Source organism: Thalassophryne amazonica, chromosome 5 (genome assembly GCF_902500255.1).
Source record: "Thalassophryne amazonica chromosome 5, fThaAma1.1, whole genome shotgun sequence".
Classification (NCBI taxonomy): domain Eukaryota; kingdom Metazoa; phylum Chordata; class Actinopteri; order Batrachoidiformes; family Batrachoididae; genus Thalassophryne; species Thalassophryne amazonica.
This window is the reverse complement of record NC_047107.1, coordinates 107,662,387-107,683,628: the sequence shown is the minus strand read 5'-3', so window position 1 is coordinate 107,683,628 and position 21,242 is coordinate 107,662,387. Positions and strand designations below refer to the sequence as shown.

The 21,242-nt window shown below is 40.3% G+C and overlaps 1 protein-coding gene across 1 annotated transcript in view; it reads left to right on the top strand.

The window, feature by feature from the left end:
• piwil2 (piwi-like RNA-mediated gene silencing 2) overlaps positions 1–15,054 on the top strand; it is a 140,159-nt gene extending 125,105 nt beyond the window's left edge. The window contains exons 21-24 of the mRNA XM_034171074.1: positions 2,609–2,714; positions 2,972–3,225; positions 5,132–5,239; positions 14,807–15,054. Of these exons, the coding sequence (XP_034026965.1) occupies positions 2,609–2,714; positions 2,972–3,225; positions 5,132–5,239; positions 14,807–14,963 (625 nt within the window). The 3' untranslated portion in view covers positions 14,964–15,054. The remainder of the gene's footprint in view (positions 1–2,608; positions 2,715–2,971; positions 3,226–5,131; positions 5,240–14,806) is intronic.
• The last annotated feature ends 6,188 nt before the right edge of the window (positions 15,055–21,242 follow it).

Below are 21,242 nucleotides of genomic sequence, written 5' to 3'. Positions count from 1 at the left end.
TTTGATAACAGATAATCAGATAAATGAAAAGTTATCTTTGATCAAGATAAAACAATAAACCACCCAAAAATATATCGGAAGTTACAGATAACCGATAACAGATAAATTCCAATATTGTCTCTGGTACATTTATAACTACAACTACACCTGAGTCCCCAGGTGGCCACTGCCTCCAGCTGTCAGATCTGGTACTGCTGGCAGGAAGAACAAACAGGTTATGTGGGTGTGCGAACACCCAGCAACAGTCAGCAAACTCACAGTTCCTTCCTGAGGGAAAAGTCCTACACTCCCAGGTAGCAGGAAAACAGAGTATGTGCAGTGCTTACTGTAATACTTAAGAAATTTAGGAGTGGAATCGCCAGCTCCTCCAAATTTCCACTAACCAGCTCCAAGCTGAAAGTATACAGAAGGTTTACGACTGCAAAGCGTTCAGAAGCAATTATGTGCGTACAGCACAGAAAAGGCTGAGAGGTTACCTGTCGGGTAAGCTGATTTCTCGGCAGGAAAGTGGAGTTGCTGTCTGGCTTTTATGGGTTGGGTGGATGATGAGTAATGAGTGACAGCTGTCGCAGTCGGTGTTCCAGGGAGGCGGCTGTGCCCTCTGGTGCCTGAAGCCCGCTTTCAGGCAGGGCGCCCTCTGGTGTTGGGCCAGCAGTACCTCCTCTTCAGCGGCCCACACAACATGGTAATCTTATTCACATAAAATCCTTAGAAGATTGCCTTGCATCAGTGAGAAGCTGGATGTCTAGTAACTTCCTACTTTTAAACTCTGATAAGACTGAAATGATGGTTCTTGGTCCAGTGAGACATTGGCATCAATTTGACCAGTTAACGCTTAGCCTAGGCTTGTGTGTCATGAATCACACTGGCAAAATGAGGAATCTTGGGGTAATTTTTGATCCTACATTGTCCTTTGACCGCCACATTAGAAATATTATGAGGACTGCTTTCTTCCACCTGTGAAATACAGCTGAGATTCCTCCCATCCTGTCTATGGCTGATGCTGAGACTCTGATCCATGCATTTATCTCTTCTAGATTGGACTACTGCAATGTTCTGTTTTCTGGTTTACTGCAGTCCAGCATTAGAGCTCTCCAGTTGGTTCACAATGCTGCAGCCAGACTTTTGACACAAAGCAGAAAGTTTGACCACATTACAGCCGTTTTGCCATCATTTCACTGTCTTCCTATCCTAGTGAGTTCAGATTTTTAAGGTTCTGCTCCTAACCTATGAAATTGTTCATGGACTGGCACCTCCCTACTTAGCTGACCTAATTAAACCCTACGTACTGGCCCGGGCATTGCATTCTCAGGGTGCAGGGCAACTTTGTGTTCCAATGGTGAATAAGACGTTCTGCAGGTCACAGAACTGCTTTCTCTTATCGTGCCCCGTTCTGTGGAATGATCTCCCTGTGTCAATAAAATAGTCAGATTTTGTGGAGACTTTCAAGTCCAGAATTAAGACGCACTTATTTTCTCTTTCGTATGGCTAGCATACTAGCATAGTATAGTTCTACGCTTTTTACTCTTTTAATTCATTTTATTAGGAAACGGAGCATACCGCGGCCTCAACTTTACCTAAATTCTGGGTCTTTTAGTGAAGGTTAGGGCTAGTGGCCGGCGATCACCTTAGTATTTCCTGTTTTTCTTGTTTAATGCCTGGAAATTATACTGTATTTCTTGTCTTTCTGATGCCTGATTGTTTTTTCTCTCTGTTTAAGGTGCAGCTCCATCCAGAGATGGGTGTGGTATTTGTGCTGGAGAGCCTCTTGTCCTGTGCACCAACAGCATTTCCTGTATATTCGTTTTGTGAATTGTTTTGTAATTTGTGTCTGTAACATGGCCCAAGCAGAGGGTTGCTCCTCTGAGTCTGGTCTGCTTGAGGCTTCTTCCTCAGAGAGAGTTTTTCTTTACCACTGCTGCTCTGGGGGTTAGTAAGGTTAGACCTTGTGTGAAACTCCTTGAGGCAACTCTGTTGTGATTTGGCACTATATAAATGAAAATCAATTGAAAATTGGAAAAAAAAAAATCTTCCTAAATATGAACCTAAAATTGAAATCGCACTGATCTGCATTTGTATTGAATCACTGTCAACACCACCAACTTATTACAAAAGTCTGTTTTATATGAATTAGTGTAAAATTTCACAGGTGAGATGGCTGCTGAATAACAACCCCGTGTACAATGATTTCGAATTGTACAGTGCCGTCATTTGCGCAAAAATCAAACTAATTTAAAATGGACAGAATATTGAAGGCTATTGAAGGAACACGTTGCACGACATAAAAATGAACAAAAAACAAAACGTGCTGCACAGTAAATCCATCCAACTCGAACTGCAAAAGATGTAATCAAACTCATAAGCGTTTCATGAAAACAAGCAAAATTTGCATTTCCTCTCTCTCACAGTGCTAAAGTATGTGTCAGCAGCTCTCTGCTGCTCACAGATTAAAGGTACTGCATAAAGATTTGAAGAATTTTCAAAAACATGTCGAGAGAGAACCAGTCAAACTTTTGAACACACTTTCCCGTTCGGTTGAATGGGAAACACAATTCTCTTTACTGTTTGCATTCTTTGCTTGCACATTCACATGGCACTTGTTCTGCAGTTCACTGACCCGGTGGTACTCCAGAGTGATCTTCCAGACACCCACTGAGGAACTGATCAGAGGCTTCAGAATATGCTTACTGGCTGCACTGAAAAAGTACTATGAGGTAAATGTTATTGGTGGCTATTTCAAGGGTTTTTTTTTCTAATTCAAGGAAAAGAGACTTGAAATAACTGAATGAAACATGAAGAAATTTATTTGAAAGGTTTTAGTTTTAGCACATGCCACAATTCAATTTCAAATGGCTTTAAAGAAATCCTTTTATCCGAAGTCCTGTATTGCCATAATGTTAGGGCTTAGCACTTCAAAACTGTATGTTTGATCTGCATATTTAAGAAGACTTGTGTGTGTTCTTCCATACAGATGAACCACAACTTGCCAGAAAAGATTGTGGTGTATCGGGACGGTGTGTCTCATGGCCAGCTGCAGGCGGTTGAGCTGTACGAGATTCCAGAGCTCCTCAAAAGCTTTGAGACCTTCCCAAACTACGAGCCGAAGTTGGTCTTCATCGTGGTCCAGAAACGCATCAGCACCACTCTGTACTCCTTCACTGCCAACCAGTTTGGTACTCCACCACCTGGGACTGTTCTGGATCACACTCTGACTGAAAAGCAGTGGTGAGTGTCCTCCAGAAAACATCTGTCGTCAGTGTAGAAAGTTGCACTTATACGGTTGGTGAGGAGATGAAATGCACGACAAGAGCCAAAATTTGATTCCCCATCCTTGGCCTCATTTTGTAGTGCTTTTAGTACCAGCAACAGATGGAAATGTGCTACAGATAAGCAGCCCATTTAGCAAGATCAGGGCTGTGAAAACTCAGAGGATCCGAGGAATTCCGCAGATTTCATCATGGGGGGCCGGGGGGTGTTAGTGTTGTACTCTGTAATTGTGATAGTCACTGAGTTTTTAAAATGCCTAACGATGTCATGCAAGTTTGATAAGTCTGCGGACACTGAACTGTATAACAGGTACAAATCAGTGTCCTCAGATCCGCGGAAGTTGGCGGAGAAAAATCCCTCTCTCAAACTCTCAGACTTTAAGAGCCATCAAGTTTTTAAAAGAAGAATTTTGCGCCACGTCTGTGTCAGAGTGGTGTCGGAGAGAGGGAAACAGACAAAAGAAACAGGAAAAGCTCACTGCATCTTGTGCCCTCAAGAAACATGGTAAGAAAATTTTTTTTAATCGCTGGAACATAAACATTGCGCTGTTCAAACAAGATTTCAGACAAGATTAGGTGACTTTTTTAAATTAATGTAGACTTTCTTTCATTGGAAAAAAAGACTTTGAATGGATTTACAGGAATTTACACAAGAATGTAAGTACCTTTTTTATTATAAGGTATGTTATTGATATTGTACCATGATTTTTAAAATATTCTCCAAGCTTTAGCTGTGGTTTTTGAAATGCTTTAACAGTCTTTTCAGTCTTCATGAATTTCATGTAGTTTAAATGTTATGTTAATGTATAATTTGTTTTACAATTAAAAGGAAAATCATTCCAGGTCCTGCTTCTATGTCATATTCTGTTATTTCAACATTGTCATTGACAGTTCAAATGAAAGGTTGAATCTGGGATCATTTAAAAATGTACTTCTTTTGAAATTTTTTTTTCCAGGAGATGCTGAAAATGTATCATTAGATACAAAATTAATTTGGTTTTTGGGGCCCTGCGGGCCCTAAACTCTGGCTCCTGGGGGCTGCGCACCCCCCAGACCCCCTGCAAATTTTCCTTGGATTTCAGAATTTTCATTTCACAGCCCTGCAAGATGCTGCACCATAGTTTTACTGTTTTATGAGACAATATGAGTTATTAGAATGCTTTCCCTCTCTGGTTTGATAATTATCAAATCAAATCAATTTTATTTATATAGCGCCAAATCACAACAAACAGTCGCCCCAACTTGCTTTATATTGTAAGGCAAAAGCCATACAATAATTACAGAAAAACCCCAACGGTCAAAACAACCCCCTATGAGCAAGCACTTGGCGACAGTGGGAAGTAATTATGCAGTAACTTCTCATGCTTATGGGTTTTGCTGGATATTGTTGGATGGTTCTGCAGTGCAGCAAAATGACAGTTTGCTCGAGCGCTGTGTGGCCTGCTCCAATCAGACACGGCATTATGGTGTGTTCCCAGTATTGCATAAAACACTCTTTTTGCTTCTTCTTTTTTTATGTTTGCCCACACTGGGAATGAATAGAGACAGGGAGTGAAAAGTGTTAGTATTGTCACTTCATCACAACCCCAAGTCTGGTTGGTGGTTTTCCAGAGAGTGTTGGGAGAACTTAAAGCAACAAATGAAACTAAATTAAAACCAGAATGTAGAGCATATGCAAGCATTTGTGAGTTTTGGTTGTTGTCCAGGGCTAGTATGAGTAGGAAAATGTGTGTCTAGAGTTTGATTGAGCTCTGCAGATCTGCCACAAACACAGATTGGAAGAATTATCACTGCAAGACTCTGGATGTAGCCGCTGATCTTTACTGAAATTTTCTTATGCAGATTTATTTTTTCCTGCCACACAGGGTGGATTTCTATTTGATGGCGCATCAGATTCGTCAGGGCTGTGGCCTCCCGACACACTACATATGTCTGTACAACACAGCAAACCTTACACCAGATCACTTACAGAGGTAATGTTTTCAGTCCACTTCAACAATCAGACATTTTATTCCTGTATCAGCTTTTTATTTATTTTTTTAAATACAGTGCACCCAGGAAGTATTCACAGCACTTCACTTTTTCCACATCTTATGTTACAGCCTTATTTCAGAATTGAGTAAATACATTTTTTCCCTCAAAATCTATTTGCAACACCCCATAATGACAACATGATTTTTTTATTTTATTTTGTTTTTTGCAAATTTATTAAACAAAAAAACAACAACACTAAGACATCACGTGCATGTAAGTATTCACACGCTGTGCTCAATACTTTGTTGATGCACCTTTGGCAGCAATAACAACCTCAAGTCTTCTTGAATATGACGTCACAAGCTTTGTGCACCTATCTTTGGACAGTTTTGTCCATTCCTCTTTGCAGCACCTCTCAAGCTTCATCAGGTTGGATGGGGAGCGGCGGTGCACAGACATTTTCAGATCTCTCCAGAGATGTTCAATCAGATTCAGGTCTGGGCTCTGTCTGGGCCACTCAAGGACATTCACAGAGTTGCCCTGAAGACACTCCTTGGATATCTTGGCTGTGTGTTTAGGGTCATTGTCCTGCTGAAAGATGAATCGTCGCCCCAGTCTGAGGTCAAGAGCACTCTGGAGCAGATTTTCATCCAGGATGTCTCTGTACATTGCTGCATTCATCTTTCCCTCAATCCTGACTAGTCTCCCAGTTTCTGCTGCTGAAAAAAATCCCCACAGCATGATGCTGCCACCACCATGCTTCACTGTAGGGATGGTGCCTGGTTTCCTCCAGACACAATGCCTGGCATTCACACCAAAGAGTTCAATCTTTGTCTCATCAGACTAGTGAATTTTGTTTCTCATGGTCTGAGAGTCCTGCAGGTGCCTTTAGACAAACTCCAGGCAGGCCGCCATGTGTGTTTTATTAAGGAGTGGCTTCTGTCTGGCCACTCTACCATCCAGGCCTGATTGGTGGATTGTCACAGAGATGGTTGTCCTTCTGGAAGGTTCTCCTCTCTCCATAGAGGAATGCTGGAGCTCTAACAGAGTGACCATCAGGTTCTTGGTCACCTCCCTGACTAAAGCCCGTCTCCCTCAATTGCTCAGTTTAGACAGGCGGCCAATTCTAGGAGGCGTCCTGTGGGATCCAAACTTCCATTTGTGGATGATGGAGGCCACTGTGCTTGTTGGGACCTTCAAAGCAGCAGAAATGTTTTTGTTCCCTTCCCCAGATTTGTGCCTCAAGACAGTCCTGTCTGAGGTCTACAGACAATTCCTTTGACTTCATGCTGGGTTTGTACTCTGACATCCACTGTCAACTGTGGGACCTTATGTGTAGACAGGTGTGTGCCTTTCCAAACCATGCCCAGTCAACTGAATTTACCACAGGTGGACTCTAATTAAGCTGTAGAAACATCTCAAGGATTATTATTGGAAACATGATGCACCTGAGCTCAGTTTCATTGCAAAGGCTATGAATACTTATGTACATGTGATTTCTTAGTTGTTATATATAAAAATTTCCAACTATTAAAAAAAGTCATTATGGGGTATTGTGTGTAGAATTTTGAAGAAAAAAATGAATTTGCACGGTACAAGACTTGACGGATTTCAGTCTTTAGGTGTAAGTACATGTTTTGTTGTTTTTTAAATTAGCACCATTCACAGTGTAGGTGCCATATGAATGAATGAATGAATGAATGAATGAATTTATTCGGCACACAGTTCGACAACAAAAAACTCATAAAGAAAAACAACTTTATAAAGATCCCGTGTGGCTGAAAGGGTGAGGGCAGAAGCAAAGCTTACAAATGCCCACCTCTTGTGCTATAAAAATAAGAAATATATATACACACATTTATACAAGCATGCAACCATAAACACAATTTTCAGAATACAGCCAGACAAACACTGTCGCACAACACACAATCCCAGAAGCAATAACAAAAATAATAAACCCAAGTCTTCAACTATAACAAGAAATTTTATAATTCTTGTAATGCCTCCTAAAGCCCACCAAAGTACCAAGTACTTTAATGTTGTCAGGACAGTTGTTCCAGGTGTTAACCCCTTTATCAGAGACACAGTGACTCTTTGCAGTAGTTCGGATCTTCAATTTCTCCAAAAACAAAAGTCCTCTCAAGTTATAACTGGAGTTCCTCATTTTAAACAGATCCTGGACATGTTGCAGCAGCAGTAGTTTATTTTTAACTTTATACATAATTTGTATTGTGATGTAATCAACCAAGTCCCAGAATTTTAGAAACAAGCAAACAATGGATTCTTTGGCCCACAATATGATTTGTTACAAACAATTCTTACAGCTTTCTTTTCCAACAAACATATTGGATTAGAAGTAGTTTTATATGTATTTCCCCATACCTCAATGCAGTAGGTCATATATGGAACAAGCAATAAATCATATAAAATAGTGTGTTGGGAAATGAAATCTTGCGCTTTATGCAAAATTGCAATGGCTTTTGACATTTTAGATTTAACACAATTAATATGCATTTTCCAGCACAGTTTATCATCAGTAACACCAAGAAATTTTGTATCAGTTACAGTTTCAAATTCAATATTTATTAACCTTTATTTAACCAGGTGAGTTATTAAGAAAAAAGTCTTATTTACAATAACAACCTGGATATCATTTAATGATACATTTCAGCAAGAATTCCTGGACTTGTTTCCAAATATGATACACGTTGTTTTACCAAAGTGGAGTGGTAATTTGTTTGAATCAAACCATTGTTTAAACTTCTGTAGCTCCTTCTCCATCATGCCCAAGGTCTGTCCCAAGTGATCCCCACTACAAAACGCCATTGTATCATCTGCAAACAAAAGACAACTGATGGAATTGGAAACCGAACATATGTCATTAATATACAAAAGAAATAACAACGGCCCCAGAACTGAACCCTGGGCCACATATGTGCATAGATGACTTAATGAAGTTTGTAAAACAACTATTTCACAAACATGTAAAATGCAATAGTTCTAAATGCTCAGTTCCTAAAGACATGGCTGAAGCTTCAGAGCTTAAAGGCAAGTATGATAGCAAAAGTAATTATTATTATTATTATTATTATTATTATTATTATGATTACTACAGAAAAATAGAACTAATAGGGTGACAAACATGGAAGTGAATATGAAGAAAAATTCAATAAAAAGCAGTGCAACAAATGTGCATGAAAAGAATTGATGGGCTTGGCTTGAATAAGAGCTAAGCATGATGGCTGGAACACAGCAGGAAACATGAAAAGATCATAAAGCTGCTTAAGCTTCGATATTGAACCACTCTGAGATTGTTGCTGATTGGTGAATGAGTGCAGGTGGTTACTGAGACACTGTATGAGAGGACAGTGTCCATCAAAATAAAAAATTAATGTTCTAACCCAGTGGTGGGCACAGATAACCAAAAAATTAACTTTGATAACAGATAATCAGATAACTGAAAAGTTATCTTTGATAAAGATAAAACGATAAACCACCCAAAAATGTATCGAAAGTTACAGATAACTGATAAATTCCAATATTGTCTCTGGTACATTTGCAACTACTAATAAACTGAATTTGAGTTTTAACGCCACAATAGCTTCTAGTAATATTAAAAGTGACAACAAACACTAACAATGAAGCCACACTTTTGTCTTAACAAATTTAACAAAAGCAAATACAGTAACGTCTATAAACCCACAGAAGATATTCACAAGCGTTTTAGGCACTAGAGTTTAATGCTGCTGTCCGTGGAGCCTGAACAGTGTGTCTGAAATGCATTTGTCCTGTCGTGAACATACTGAGATTAGACTATCCTACCCATAATACACTACTGGGCACAACATGTGCTCACTAAAACCTTAAAATTAGCACATTACTTTAAAACTAAAACATATATCTGATATTTTCACTTTATAAAACGTCAGACATGACAGTAATTTTAAATAACTTGTCCAAAATTAGTTTGGTTTAAAATTTGAACCATAAGTTAAAAATGTATGCCTCTGGATGACTTGGGTGATATTGCCAGTGTATCAGTATGGTGTTAAAAGAAATGATTTTTTTTTTTTTTTTTTTTTTTTTTTTTTTTGTGAGACCACTTCTCTTTTGCCTGCGGAGGATAGAGTGGTTTCTTCTGTTTGCAGAGGGTGGAACTATGCATCTGTTAGGAAACTTTTAACAGGTAGGTGCTCAACTGATTTTAAATTTTAAGTCTTTGTCACTGTTCATCTTTGTTTACTATGTTATCAGTCTAAAAGTTATCGGACAAAAAATGTATTGGAAGATAATTAGTCCGATAATGGTTTTTAAAGTTATCTAAAAAGATAATGCGATAATGAAAACATTATCTTCAATAATTATCTGTTATCGAATTATCGGAACTGTGCCCACCACTGTTCTAACCAACCAAGCAAGATTAATTCTTTAAAAAAAAAAAAAAATGTTTTGAAAGCACAGTTACTGAACCAGTCAAAAACCATCTGGAAAGTAGTTGGAGGAAAGTTTAGAAAAATATAATGAAATGGAAGTACTCATGTTTAATTGAGTCAAGCTCCAGCCATTTCAGACCAGTAACCAGTTCAGTTCTTGTGAAAATGTACTGTCTTACAGTAATGGGTGTAATTACTTCAGGGGTGTAATTACTTTACACCCCTGAAATTAGGTGTGAACATTAATACGAGGGCTGTCCATAAAGTATAGGTCCTTTTTATTTTTTTCAAAAACTATATGGATTTCATTCATATGTTTTTACGTCAGACATGCTTGAACCCTCGTGCGCATGCGTAAGTTTTTCCACGCCTGTCGGTGACGTCATTCGCCTGTGAGCACTCCTTGTGGGAGGAGTCGTCCAGCCCCTCGTCGGAATTCCTTTGTCTGAGAAGTTGCTGAGAGGCTGGCGCTTTGTTTGATCAAAATTTTTTCTAAACCTGTGAGACACATCGAAGTGGACACGGTTCGAAAAATTAAGCTGGTTTTCAGTGAAAATTTTAACGGCTGATGAGAGATTTTGAGGTGACACTGTCGCTTTAAGGACTTCCCACGGTGCGAGACGTCGCGCTGCGCTCTCAGGCAGCGTCATCAGCCTGTTTCAAGCTGAAAACCTCCACATTTCAGGCTCTATTGATCCAGGACGTCGTGAGAGAACAGAGAAGTTTCAGAAGAAGTCGGTTTCAGCATTTTATTCGGATATTCCACTGTTAAAGGAGATTTTTTTAATGAAAGACGTGCGGACGGGTCCGCGCGTCGGGACGCAGCCGGCGCGGAGCGGCGGCACAGGAAAAACACCTCCGTGTTGATAACCATTTGTAAAATCCAGGCGGCTTTTGATGGCTTTCAGTGGAGTGAGTATATGAGAAATTTTTTAACAGCTGGACATGTTCCAACTTGTCCTTAAGGCTTCCAACGGAGGTGTTTTTCCTGTGGCGGAGCGTCGCGGCGGCTGCGACCCGTCCGCACGTCTTTCATTAAAAAAATCTTTAACAGTGGAATATCCGGATAAAATGCTGAAACCGACTTCTTCTGAAACTTCTCTGTTCTCTCACGACGTCCTGGATCAATAGAGCCTGAAATGTGGAGGTTTTAAGCTTGAAACAGGCTGATGACGCTGCCTGAGAGCGCTGCACGACGTCTCGCTCCGTGGGAAGTCCTTAAAGCGACAGTGTCACCTCAAAATCTCTCATCAGCCGTTAAAATTTTCATTGAAAACCAGCTTAATTTTTCGAACCATGTCCACTTCGATGTGTCTCACAGGTTTAGAAAAAATTTTGATCAAACAAAGCGCCAGTCTCTCAGCAACTTCTCAGACAAAGGAATTCCGACGAGGGGCTGGACGACTCCTCCCACAAAGAGTGCTCACAGGCGAATGACGTCACCGACAGGCGTGGAAAAACTCACGCATGCGCACGAGGGTTCAAGCATGTCTGATGTAAAAACATATGAATGAAATCCATATAGTTTTTGAAAAAAATAAAAAGGACCTATACTTTATGGACAGACCTCGTACATTAAAAAAAAAAACTGTACAACCTTACGCCTTCTGAATCTCCTGTACAGATGCATTTACACCTGCTTTTTGGTTTTCCTTTTATTTATTATTTATTTATTTCTCTGGTTAAAACGGGGTCTTGTTTATTTTCTGTTTCAATGAGATATCTTTGAGCAGGTGTGATCACAGTAATTGGACTTGGGTGGTGTGGATCATAACGATCATACTGAAACCCTTAAGAAGAGCTGGTCTCAGTCTGGTCCCAAACAAATTCTGGAGAGGTTCACTGGAACCAACAGACCAAACATCAGTTCTGTGTATTATATAATTTGTTAGCCTCACAGTGAAATTGAAAGAGAATTTTTTTTGTAATGGCCATGTATGTTTGCCCCACAGCATTATCTTCAAAATGTGAACCAGTACAGGCCAGCTAAGGTCACAGGTCAACGTAAAACACATTGACCAAAGTTCAGGAACTAGATAAGATACAACATAGTTTAGCACAAACAATGATCACACTTTGTCGTTGTAGCCTTCAGTTTTGGGAATAATCCACATTTGAAGATTAATACTTTGTGCTGTAGTACATACAGTAAAAAATTATTACGTCTATTTCCGGTGTATATTTCTTCTTCTTTGTCTTTCGGCTGTTCCCGTTAGGGGTCGCCACAGCAGTTCAATCGTTTCCATCTCACCCTGTCCTCTGAATCTTCCTCTGTCACGCCAACCACCTGCATGTCCTCTCTCAGCACATCCATGAACCTCCTCTTTGGTCTCCCTCTTCTCCTCCTGCCTGGTGGCTCCATCCTCAGCATCCTTCTCCCTATATACCCTGGGTCCCTCCTCTGCACATGTCCAAACCATCTCAATCTCGCCTCTCTGACTTTGTCTCCAAATCGTCCCACCTGAGCTGTCCCTCTATTCTTCATTCCTAATCTTGTCCATTCTTGTCACTCCCAAAGAGAATCTCAACATCTTCAGCTCTGCCACCTCCAGCTCTGCCTCCTGTCTTTTTGCTAGTGCCACTGTCTCTAAACCATACAACATAGCTGGTCTCACTACTGTTTTGTAAACTTTCCCCTTCACTCTTGCTGATATTCTTCGGTCACAAATCACTCCTGCCACCTTTCTCCACCCACTCCACCCTGCCTGCACTCTCTTCTTCACCTCTCTACCACACTCTCCATTACTTTGAACAGTTGACCCCAAATATTTAAACTCATCTATTTTCACCACTTCTACTCCTTGTAACTGCACTATTCCACTGGGCTCCCTCTCATTCACACACATGTACTCAGTCTTGCTTCTACTGACTTTCATTCCCCTTCTCTCCAAAGCATATCTCCACTTCTCCAGACTAGACTCAACTTGCTCTCTACTCTCACTACAGATCACAATGTCATCTGCAAACATCATAGTCCATGAGGACTCCTCTCTGATCTCATCTGTCAACCTGTCCATCACCACTGCAAACAAGAAAGGACTCAGAGCTGATCCTTGGTGTAATCCCACCTCCACCTTGAATGAGTCTGTCATTCCGACTGCGCATCTCACCGCTGTCACACTATTCTTGTACATGTCCTGCACTACCCTTATATACTTCTCTGCCACTCCAGACTTCCTCATACAATGCCACAACTCTTCTCTTGGCACCCTATCATAAGATTTTTCTAAGTCCACAAACACACAATGTAACTCTTTCTGTCCTCCTCTGTACTTTTCCAACAGTATTCTCAGAGCAAACATTGCATCTGTTGTGCTCTTTCTCGGCATGAAACCATATTGCTGCTCACAGATCTTCACCTGTTTTCTAAGCCTAGCTTCTACTACTCTTTCCCATAACTTCATGCTGTGGCTGATCAGCTTTATGCCTCTGTAGTTACTGCAGCTCTGCACATCACCCTTGTTCTTGAAAATAGGAACCAGCACACTTCGTCTCCACTCCTCAGGCATCCTCTGACTTTCCAAGATTTTATTAAACAATCTGGTTAGAAACTCTACTGCCATCTCTCCTAGACATTTCCATGCCTCCATTGGAATGTCATCTGGACCCACTCTTCATCCTCTTCATAGCAGCCCTCACTTCTTCCTTGCTAATCTCTTTTACTTCCTGATTTACTCTCACCACATCATCCAGCCTTTTCTCTCGCTCATTTTCTTTATTCATCAACTCTTCGAAATATTCCCTCCACCTTCTCAGCACACACTCCTCACTTGTCAGCACATTACCATGTGCATCTTTTACCACCCTAACCTGCTGCACATCCTTTCCAGCTCTGTCCCTTTGTCTGGCCAATCGGTACAAGTCCTTTTCTCCTTCCTTACTATTCAACTTCTTGTACAGCTCGCAATATGCCTTTTCCTTTGCTTTTGCCACTTCTCACCTTACGCCGCATCTCCTTGTACTCCTGTCTACTTTCTTCATCTCTCCGACTATCCCAAAACTTTTTTGCCAACCTCTTCTTATGGTTTCCTGGACCTCTTCATTCCACCACCAAGTCTCCTTGTCTTCCTTCCACTGTCCAGATGTCATACCCAGTACTGCCCTAGCTGTCTCCCTCACCACATCTGCAGTACTCTTCCAGTTGTTCAAAATTGCTTCCCCTCCAACTAGTGCTTCTCTCACCTGCTCGCTAAATTTCACACAACAGTCTTCCTCCTTCAGCTTCCACCATCTGATCCTTTGTTGAGCTCTCACTCTCTTCTTCTTCTTTACCTCTAAAGTCATCCTACAAACAACCATCCTATGCTGTCTAGTGACACTCTCTCCTGCTACCACCTTACAGTCTGTGATTTCTTTTAGCTTGCATCTCCTATAAAGAATGTAGTCCACCTGTGTGCACCTTCCTCCACTCTTATATGTTACCCTGTGCTCCTCCCTTTTCTTAAAGTAGGTATTCACCACAGCCATTTCCATCCTTTTTGCAAAATCAACTACCATCTGTCCTTCCCCATTCCTATCCTTGATACCATATCTACCCATTACTTCCTCATCACCTCTGTTCCCTTCACCAACATGCCCATTGAAGTCTGCTCCTATCACCACTCTTTCATGCTTGGGCACACTCTCCACCACCTCATCTAACACACTCCAGAAATCTTCTTTCTCCATCTCACAACCTACTGTGGGGCATATGCACTGATGATATTCATCATCACCCCTTCAATTTCCAACTTCACACTCATCACCCTGTCAGACACTCGGTTAACCTCCAACACACTTTTAACATACTCTTCCTTTAAAATGACCCCAACACCATTTCTCTTCCTGTCCTCACCATGGTACAACAACTTGTACCCACCGCCGATGCTCCTGCTCTTACTTCCCTTCCACTTGGTCTCTTGCACACACAATATGTCTACCTTTCTCCTCTCCATCATATCAGCCAGCTCTCTCCCTTTACCAGTCATACTACCAACATTCAAAGTCCCCACTCTCATTTCCACCCTTCTAGTTTTCTTCTTCTCCCGCTGTTTGTGGCAACGTTTTCCTCCTCTTCTTCGTCGTCTTCGCCCGTATATTTGACATTCTTTAAATCTTATGTCACTCAACATTGTTTCTTTGACTTCACATCAGGCTGACTTTCAAGATGTGTCATCTGTACTGGAACTGGCCGGGCACCATTCGTGTTCCTGCACCTTGCAAGTACGCCCACAAGCTGGCTTTCCTGTCGGGCCAGTACCTGCACTCTGAGCCTGCCATCCAGCTGTCAGACAAGCTCTTCTTCCTCTGAACTAGCTGACAACTGTGACATGTTCAGATATAAGGAGAAATTTGATCTAAAGTTCAGAAACTGTTTAAAAAATAAAAATAAAAAAATTGGATTGTGTCTTGTGTGTCATGTAAAAGTACAACGTTCATGTTCCCTGTTATGAGTCCACCTTAAGTTTTTTTTTTTTTGTTATTGTTGAAATAAGCATTTCTATTTTATTGAAGGTACTGTGTAAATAGCTGTTTAAATGTGAAGTAAGATCTTGTTTGTTCAGATTTTGTTGACAAATATGACATTTTTTTGTGCTTTCGGCGGTTGGTGTTTTGTTTTTACATATTTTTGAGTTCTGCTTGTTATACAAGTTCATGCATGTAAAGTCCCAATAAAACTTGTTCACGTGCGACAACTTGAAGAGACTATTTTACTGTTTTAGATAATGCTGCACTGTGAAATCTGTTCTTTAATTAAGCCAAAGAATACTTCAGAATTATTTGGCTTCACTAAAGTTTTAGATGCACATCTTCCTGCCCCTTTTCAGTACAAAATCCATTTTTGCCTGTGATAGATTTATAATTCTTGATTTTGCTCCTTACAAAAGAAATTTTAAAAATAAAATTACAGGTAGTTTTTACAGAAAGTACAATCAGTATTGAACATGTCACCATTTTATTCAGTAATTACTGCATTTGCCTGTCGGAGGGCCCAGGGTCAAGTATCAGCCCACCCCCTTTGTTTAGAAGAAAGTTTGTTAAATGCCCACTTGAAATTACATTAAATTACATAGAATACATTTGAGTGAGTAAAGGACAAAAAATGGACACAATCAGGTGAGTTATTTGTGATATATATATTTTTTTGTTTATGACAAAATTAGACTTTTTATTGAAACTGGCATTCTGATGTACTGTATATAAAATTGGTCTTGCTCTAGCATTGGCCCACCCCTTCTTCAGGCAGAACTTCATGTGGAGAGTCTTGATGCCTCTGATAGGAGAACCGGGTATATTTCTAAGGGGGCTGTTGACATGGAATTTTCCCCAGATGTCTGTAACAACCCAAGTAATCCACACAGAGATCAAACTGTAGATGGATATAAATTATGTGGAGTAATGTGAAGTGACAGGGAAAAATACTGAACACCTGAAGAAAGGGAGATGCAAAAGGGAGTAATCCTGCCCCTTTTCAGTGCAAATTAATATCAGCTGGTTCAGTCCCAATAGGCAGTGGGCTGTACAATGAATATCCCTCTAGATTTTTGATTCCATGACCTACGTCTCGGGTGGGTGTGAAATGTAAATTGTAAATGAAAGCCAATAGTACCACGAACAACATCAAGTGTAAATTTTGAGCATTAGTGACAACCACTAAAATATCCCAAAATATACATCAAGTATACATTATTTTCAAAAAAACATTGAAACTCAAATATAACACCATAGAAAGCATGTAATTGACTTTTAAATACTTTCACAAATATTTGTTTTTTTTTTTAAGCTTTTAAAAAAGTTAAAAGTATGCTGTTGATGCACTGTTATAAATTCAAGTGTCTATTAAAAACTTGTTTAAGCAGTTTATACATTGAAGTATTCCTATATAAGACACTCTCAAAACCTAAAGATTACATTCTTAGTTACCTTTTTATGATAAAAGATGCTATTCAGTGTAAATTAAGGCACTGGGGGTCCTGTTTATTTGGGGATTTTCAATAAACAAGTTTATGCAAGTTAGGCGTCCTGACTTAGCTACTGAAGATGCCACGTGAAATGGAATTTGCTACTTATAGATGGATGATTAAAACAGTATTTAACACTTGACGATGATTGTTTATTGGGGGTCCCTAATACCCCCTTTATTTGTCTAAATTTATTCATGTACCATCATTTGGGGTGACTTTAGACACTCCGGAAAACTGATTCTTTCATGTATATTCTTTACCAAATTATGTTTTTAAGAATATTAACAGGAATATTTTTGAAAAATGTGATTTTGTAAAAGATGCGTAAGACCCATAGTGTCCAAAGTCATCCCACTGTCCAAAGTTCCTCCAACTATGGCAAGCAAAGTTAACAAGCATTTTTGTGACACCATGAAATGATTTTCAGTTCATGCAACTAACACATGTACACTCAACAAAAATCTAAACGCAACACTTTTGGTTTTGCTTCCATTTTGTATGAGATGAACTCAAAAGATCTAAAACTTTTTCCGCATACACAATTATCACCATTTCCCTCAAAAATTGTTCACAAACCAGTCTAAATCTGTGGTAGTGAGCACTTCTCCTTCGCTAAGATAATCCATCCCACCTCACAGGTGTGCCATACCAAGATGCTGATTAGACACCATGATTAGTGCACAGGTGTGCCTTAGACTGCCCACAATAAAAGGCCACTCTGAAAGGTGCAGTTTTATCACACAGCACAATGCCACAGATGTTGCAAGATTTGAGGGAGCGTGCAATTGGCATGCTGACAGCAGGAATGTCAACCAGAGCTGTTGCTCGTGTATTGAATGTTCATTTCTCTACCATAAGCCGTCTCCAAAGGCATTTCAGAGAATTTGGCAGTACATCCAACCAGCCTCACAACCGCAGACCACGTATAACCACACCAGCCCAGGACCTCCACATCCAGCATGTTCACCTCCAAGATCATCTGAGACCAGCCACTCGGACAGCTGCTGAAACAATCGGTTTGCATAACCAAAGAATTTCTGCACAAACTGTCAGAAACAGTCTCAGGGAAGCTCATCTGCATGCTCATCGTCCTCATCAGGGTCTCGACCTGACTCCAGTTCGTCGTCGTAACCGACCTGAGTGGGCAAATGCTCACATTTGCTGACGTTTGGCACATTGGAGAGGTGTCCTCCTCACAGATGAATCCCAGTTCACACTGTCCGGGGCAGATGGCAGACAGCGTGTGTGGCGTCGTGTGGGTGAGCGGTTTTCTGATGTCAATGTTGTGGATCAAGTGGCCCATGGTGGCGGTGGGGTTATGGTATGGGCAGGCATCTGTTATGTACGAAGAACACAGGTGCATTTTATTGATGGCATTTTGAATGCACAGAGATACCGTGACAAGATCCTGAAACCCATTGTTGTGCCAATCCAAGAACATCACCTCATGTTGCAGCAGGATAATGCACGACCCCATGTTGCAAGGATCTGTACACAATTCTTGGAAGCTGAAAATGTCCCAGTTCTTGCATGGCCGGCATACTCACCGGACATGTCACCCATTGAGCATATTTGGGATGCTCTGGACCGGCGTATACAACAGCGTGTACCAGTTCCTGCCAATATCCATCAACTTCGCACAGCCATTGAAGAGGAGTGGATCAACATTCCACAGACCACAATTGACAACCTGATCAACTCTATGCGAAGGAGATGTGTTGCACTGCATGAGGCAAATGGTGGTTACACCAGATACTGACTGGTATCCCCCCCAATAAAACAAAACTGCACCTTTCAGAGTGGCCTTTTATTGTGGGCAGTCTAAGGCACACCTGTGCACTAATCATGGTGTCTAATCAGCATCTTGATATGGCACACCTGTGAGGTGGGATGGATTATCTCAGCAAAGGAGAAGTGCTCACTATCACAGATTTAGACTGGTTTGTGAACTATATTTGAGGGAAATGGTGATATTGTGTATGTGGAAAACATTTTAGATCTTTGAGTTCACCTCATACAAAATAGGAGCAAAACCAAAAGTGTTGTGTTTATATTTTTGTTGAGTGTATATCCTGTGTGTTCCCCTCTATCCTTACAGGTATGTGTGTCAGGAGAGACATTTATCAAGACCCAAGTAGCTGCAAGCTAGAAGATAGGACTATTTGTTCAAGTTTACAACCATTTCCTCATCTAAATGCCATTAGTCACATTGTGATGCAGTGACATTTACGTAGAAGTCATTTAAATACATAACATGATCTTCAGCTATCTATTGTTCCTATTATCAAGGCAGAGGCACATGCTCATTACATTATGAGTATCAAAATTACCAGTATTTTTGAATGTGGTTAATGAAGTAACTAACAGAAATAACTTTGGCAAACAGTATTGTACAGACAGTACATGTGCAGTCAATACATTTTACAGCAAGCTACTGTTGGAGTACATTTTACATACAGTGTACTTCAAACAAATTGAAGAACAATATCTGATAGAAAAGTGATTACCCATCTTAATAGCTTTTTTTGTTGTTTTGCTATCAAAATCCACAACTTCCTTAAGTCAATGGCAGACTGATCATTACTTTGATGCATGCTGCTGAAGACTTGTGCAAATATCCAAGATTTTTGTTCAAGTTCAGATCACAATTTAATATCATTGAAGCAGTTTAGTTGTTTTTATTTATTTCTCTTCTGCTACCTTAAAGATTTCATGCACAAACTTAACTAATTGAGCAGTTCTTAGTTACAAATGGTAGAGATTCAGGTTTTATAACAATAATAATTAGTACTTTTTAGGAGGTTCTGTCTGAAATGGCATGATTATTTTAGTATGCAAAATAGGAAAGAATATAAAGTATATATCATATTTGAAATATTTAGTACAATTGTCCTTTATTCAAGCAGGAGTATTTTTGTTCACTTGTTTGGATATGATTTGATAAGCAATAAATTCACAATCACACAGACTATGTTTCTGGTGTTATAATACAGCAATATGTAGACTATCATGGCTATGAGCTTCAGTTTCACATCGATATGATCACCAAAATAATTGTCATAAACCTGCGTAGACACTGCAACAATGCAACAATGTTTCCATGATACATGTGAATTGTGATACATACTCATGACTCATGTTCATCGCGTCTATAGATTTACATATCGTGAAAAATATTAGTAAGTTTACGTCACATATTTAAACTTACCTTCAGAAGCTACAGCTTCTGCTTTCTTTGTCATGCCCCTCGCAACTCTCAACACGTGAATCTGTAAAACGTGCGTCGCATGTCTGGTGGAATCTAACATCTTCGGGTACTGTGACAACTGACGTTAGGATGACCAGCGATGAAATCTCTCGTGATTTTTGCTTGTGCACCTTCTAAATCCTTCCAATTACTGACATACTCTAAAAAATGATCTCATGTTCTTCTTGAAAATGGTACAAATTTTGCTCTTTTTTGCACATATAAGACACATTTTGGTGCTCACTCGAAGACAACTCGTCTTCCGCACTGGAAGTCATCCATGTTGTCTCAGCGCGTGACCGAACTGCTGGACTACGGCGATTGTCATTGGTCAACTGGAAGTGATCTATTGAACACGTCTTCCAATTGGTTGTTTTGTTCGAGGCTGAGAGGATATTTAGAAAAAACACCATACCAACAGTGAAGTTTGGAGGTGGGAACGTCGTGGTGTGGGGCTGTTGTTCAGCACAAGGCACTGACAAACTTCACATGATTGAAGGAAGAATGAATGGAAAAACGTATTCTCTTGATCTAATAATTATTGCAAAGGTTTTCTGGTTGAAATTAACCCAGTGTTACCTTTTTCACCTTCATGTCAGATAAAGCGGGACATCAGCATCAGCCACCACCTCCCAGGCCCAGCTGGCAAACCGTGACCCATCATCGCCAGGTTCGTCAGACGTGAGACAAAGGCGGCGGTGATGAAGGCGAAAAAGGAGCTGAAGAGGAAGGAAGGCTGCCGAGACGTCTTTATCAACAACGACCTGACACAGCTCCGCACCCGGCTCATGAAGGCGCTGAAGGAGGATGAGCAGGTGATCAGGAGTTGGTCTATCAATGGAAAGATTTTCAGTATGGTGAAGGAGGGTGATAGAGAGATGCGGAAGGTGATTGACTCTCCCGAGGATCTCCACAAGCTCGGATGGAGTGAGGACAAAGTGGATAGCCTTGGAATATACTTCAAGTTTTAGGAACTTGAGGCTTTAGCCACAGACTTATCCAACAACACAGATATATCCCCGGACTATGCGATACTCAATCACGACTACTGTGCAAAATATGACAAGGATAACCGAGTTAGTTTTATTGGACTAAATGTTTGTGGATTACACTCAAAGTGGAATGACGGAGTTTTTGAAAAGTATATAGATAAATATGACTTTATCGGTCTAACCGAAACAAAAACGGACAATTTTACACATTATCGAAGGTTACAAATGTATTCAACTCGAGAAAAAAGTCAAGGATCATCCCTATGGCGGTATTCATGGAATCGCTTTTTTATATAAACAGCAATTTTCTAAGTATACGTATAAAGCAAATCGAGAACAATAATAGTGAATGTGTGTTATGGCTAAAGTTTGAAAAGGAAGTCCTT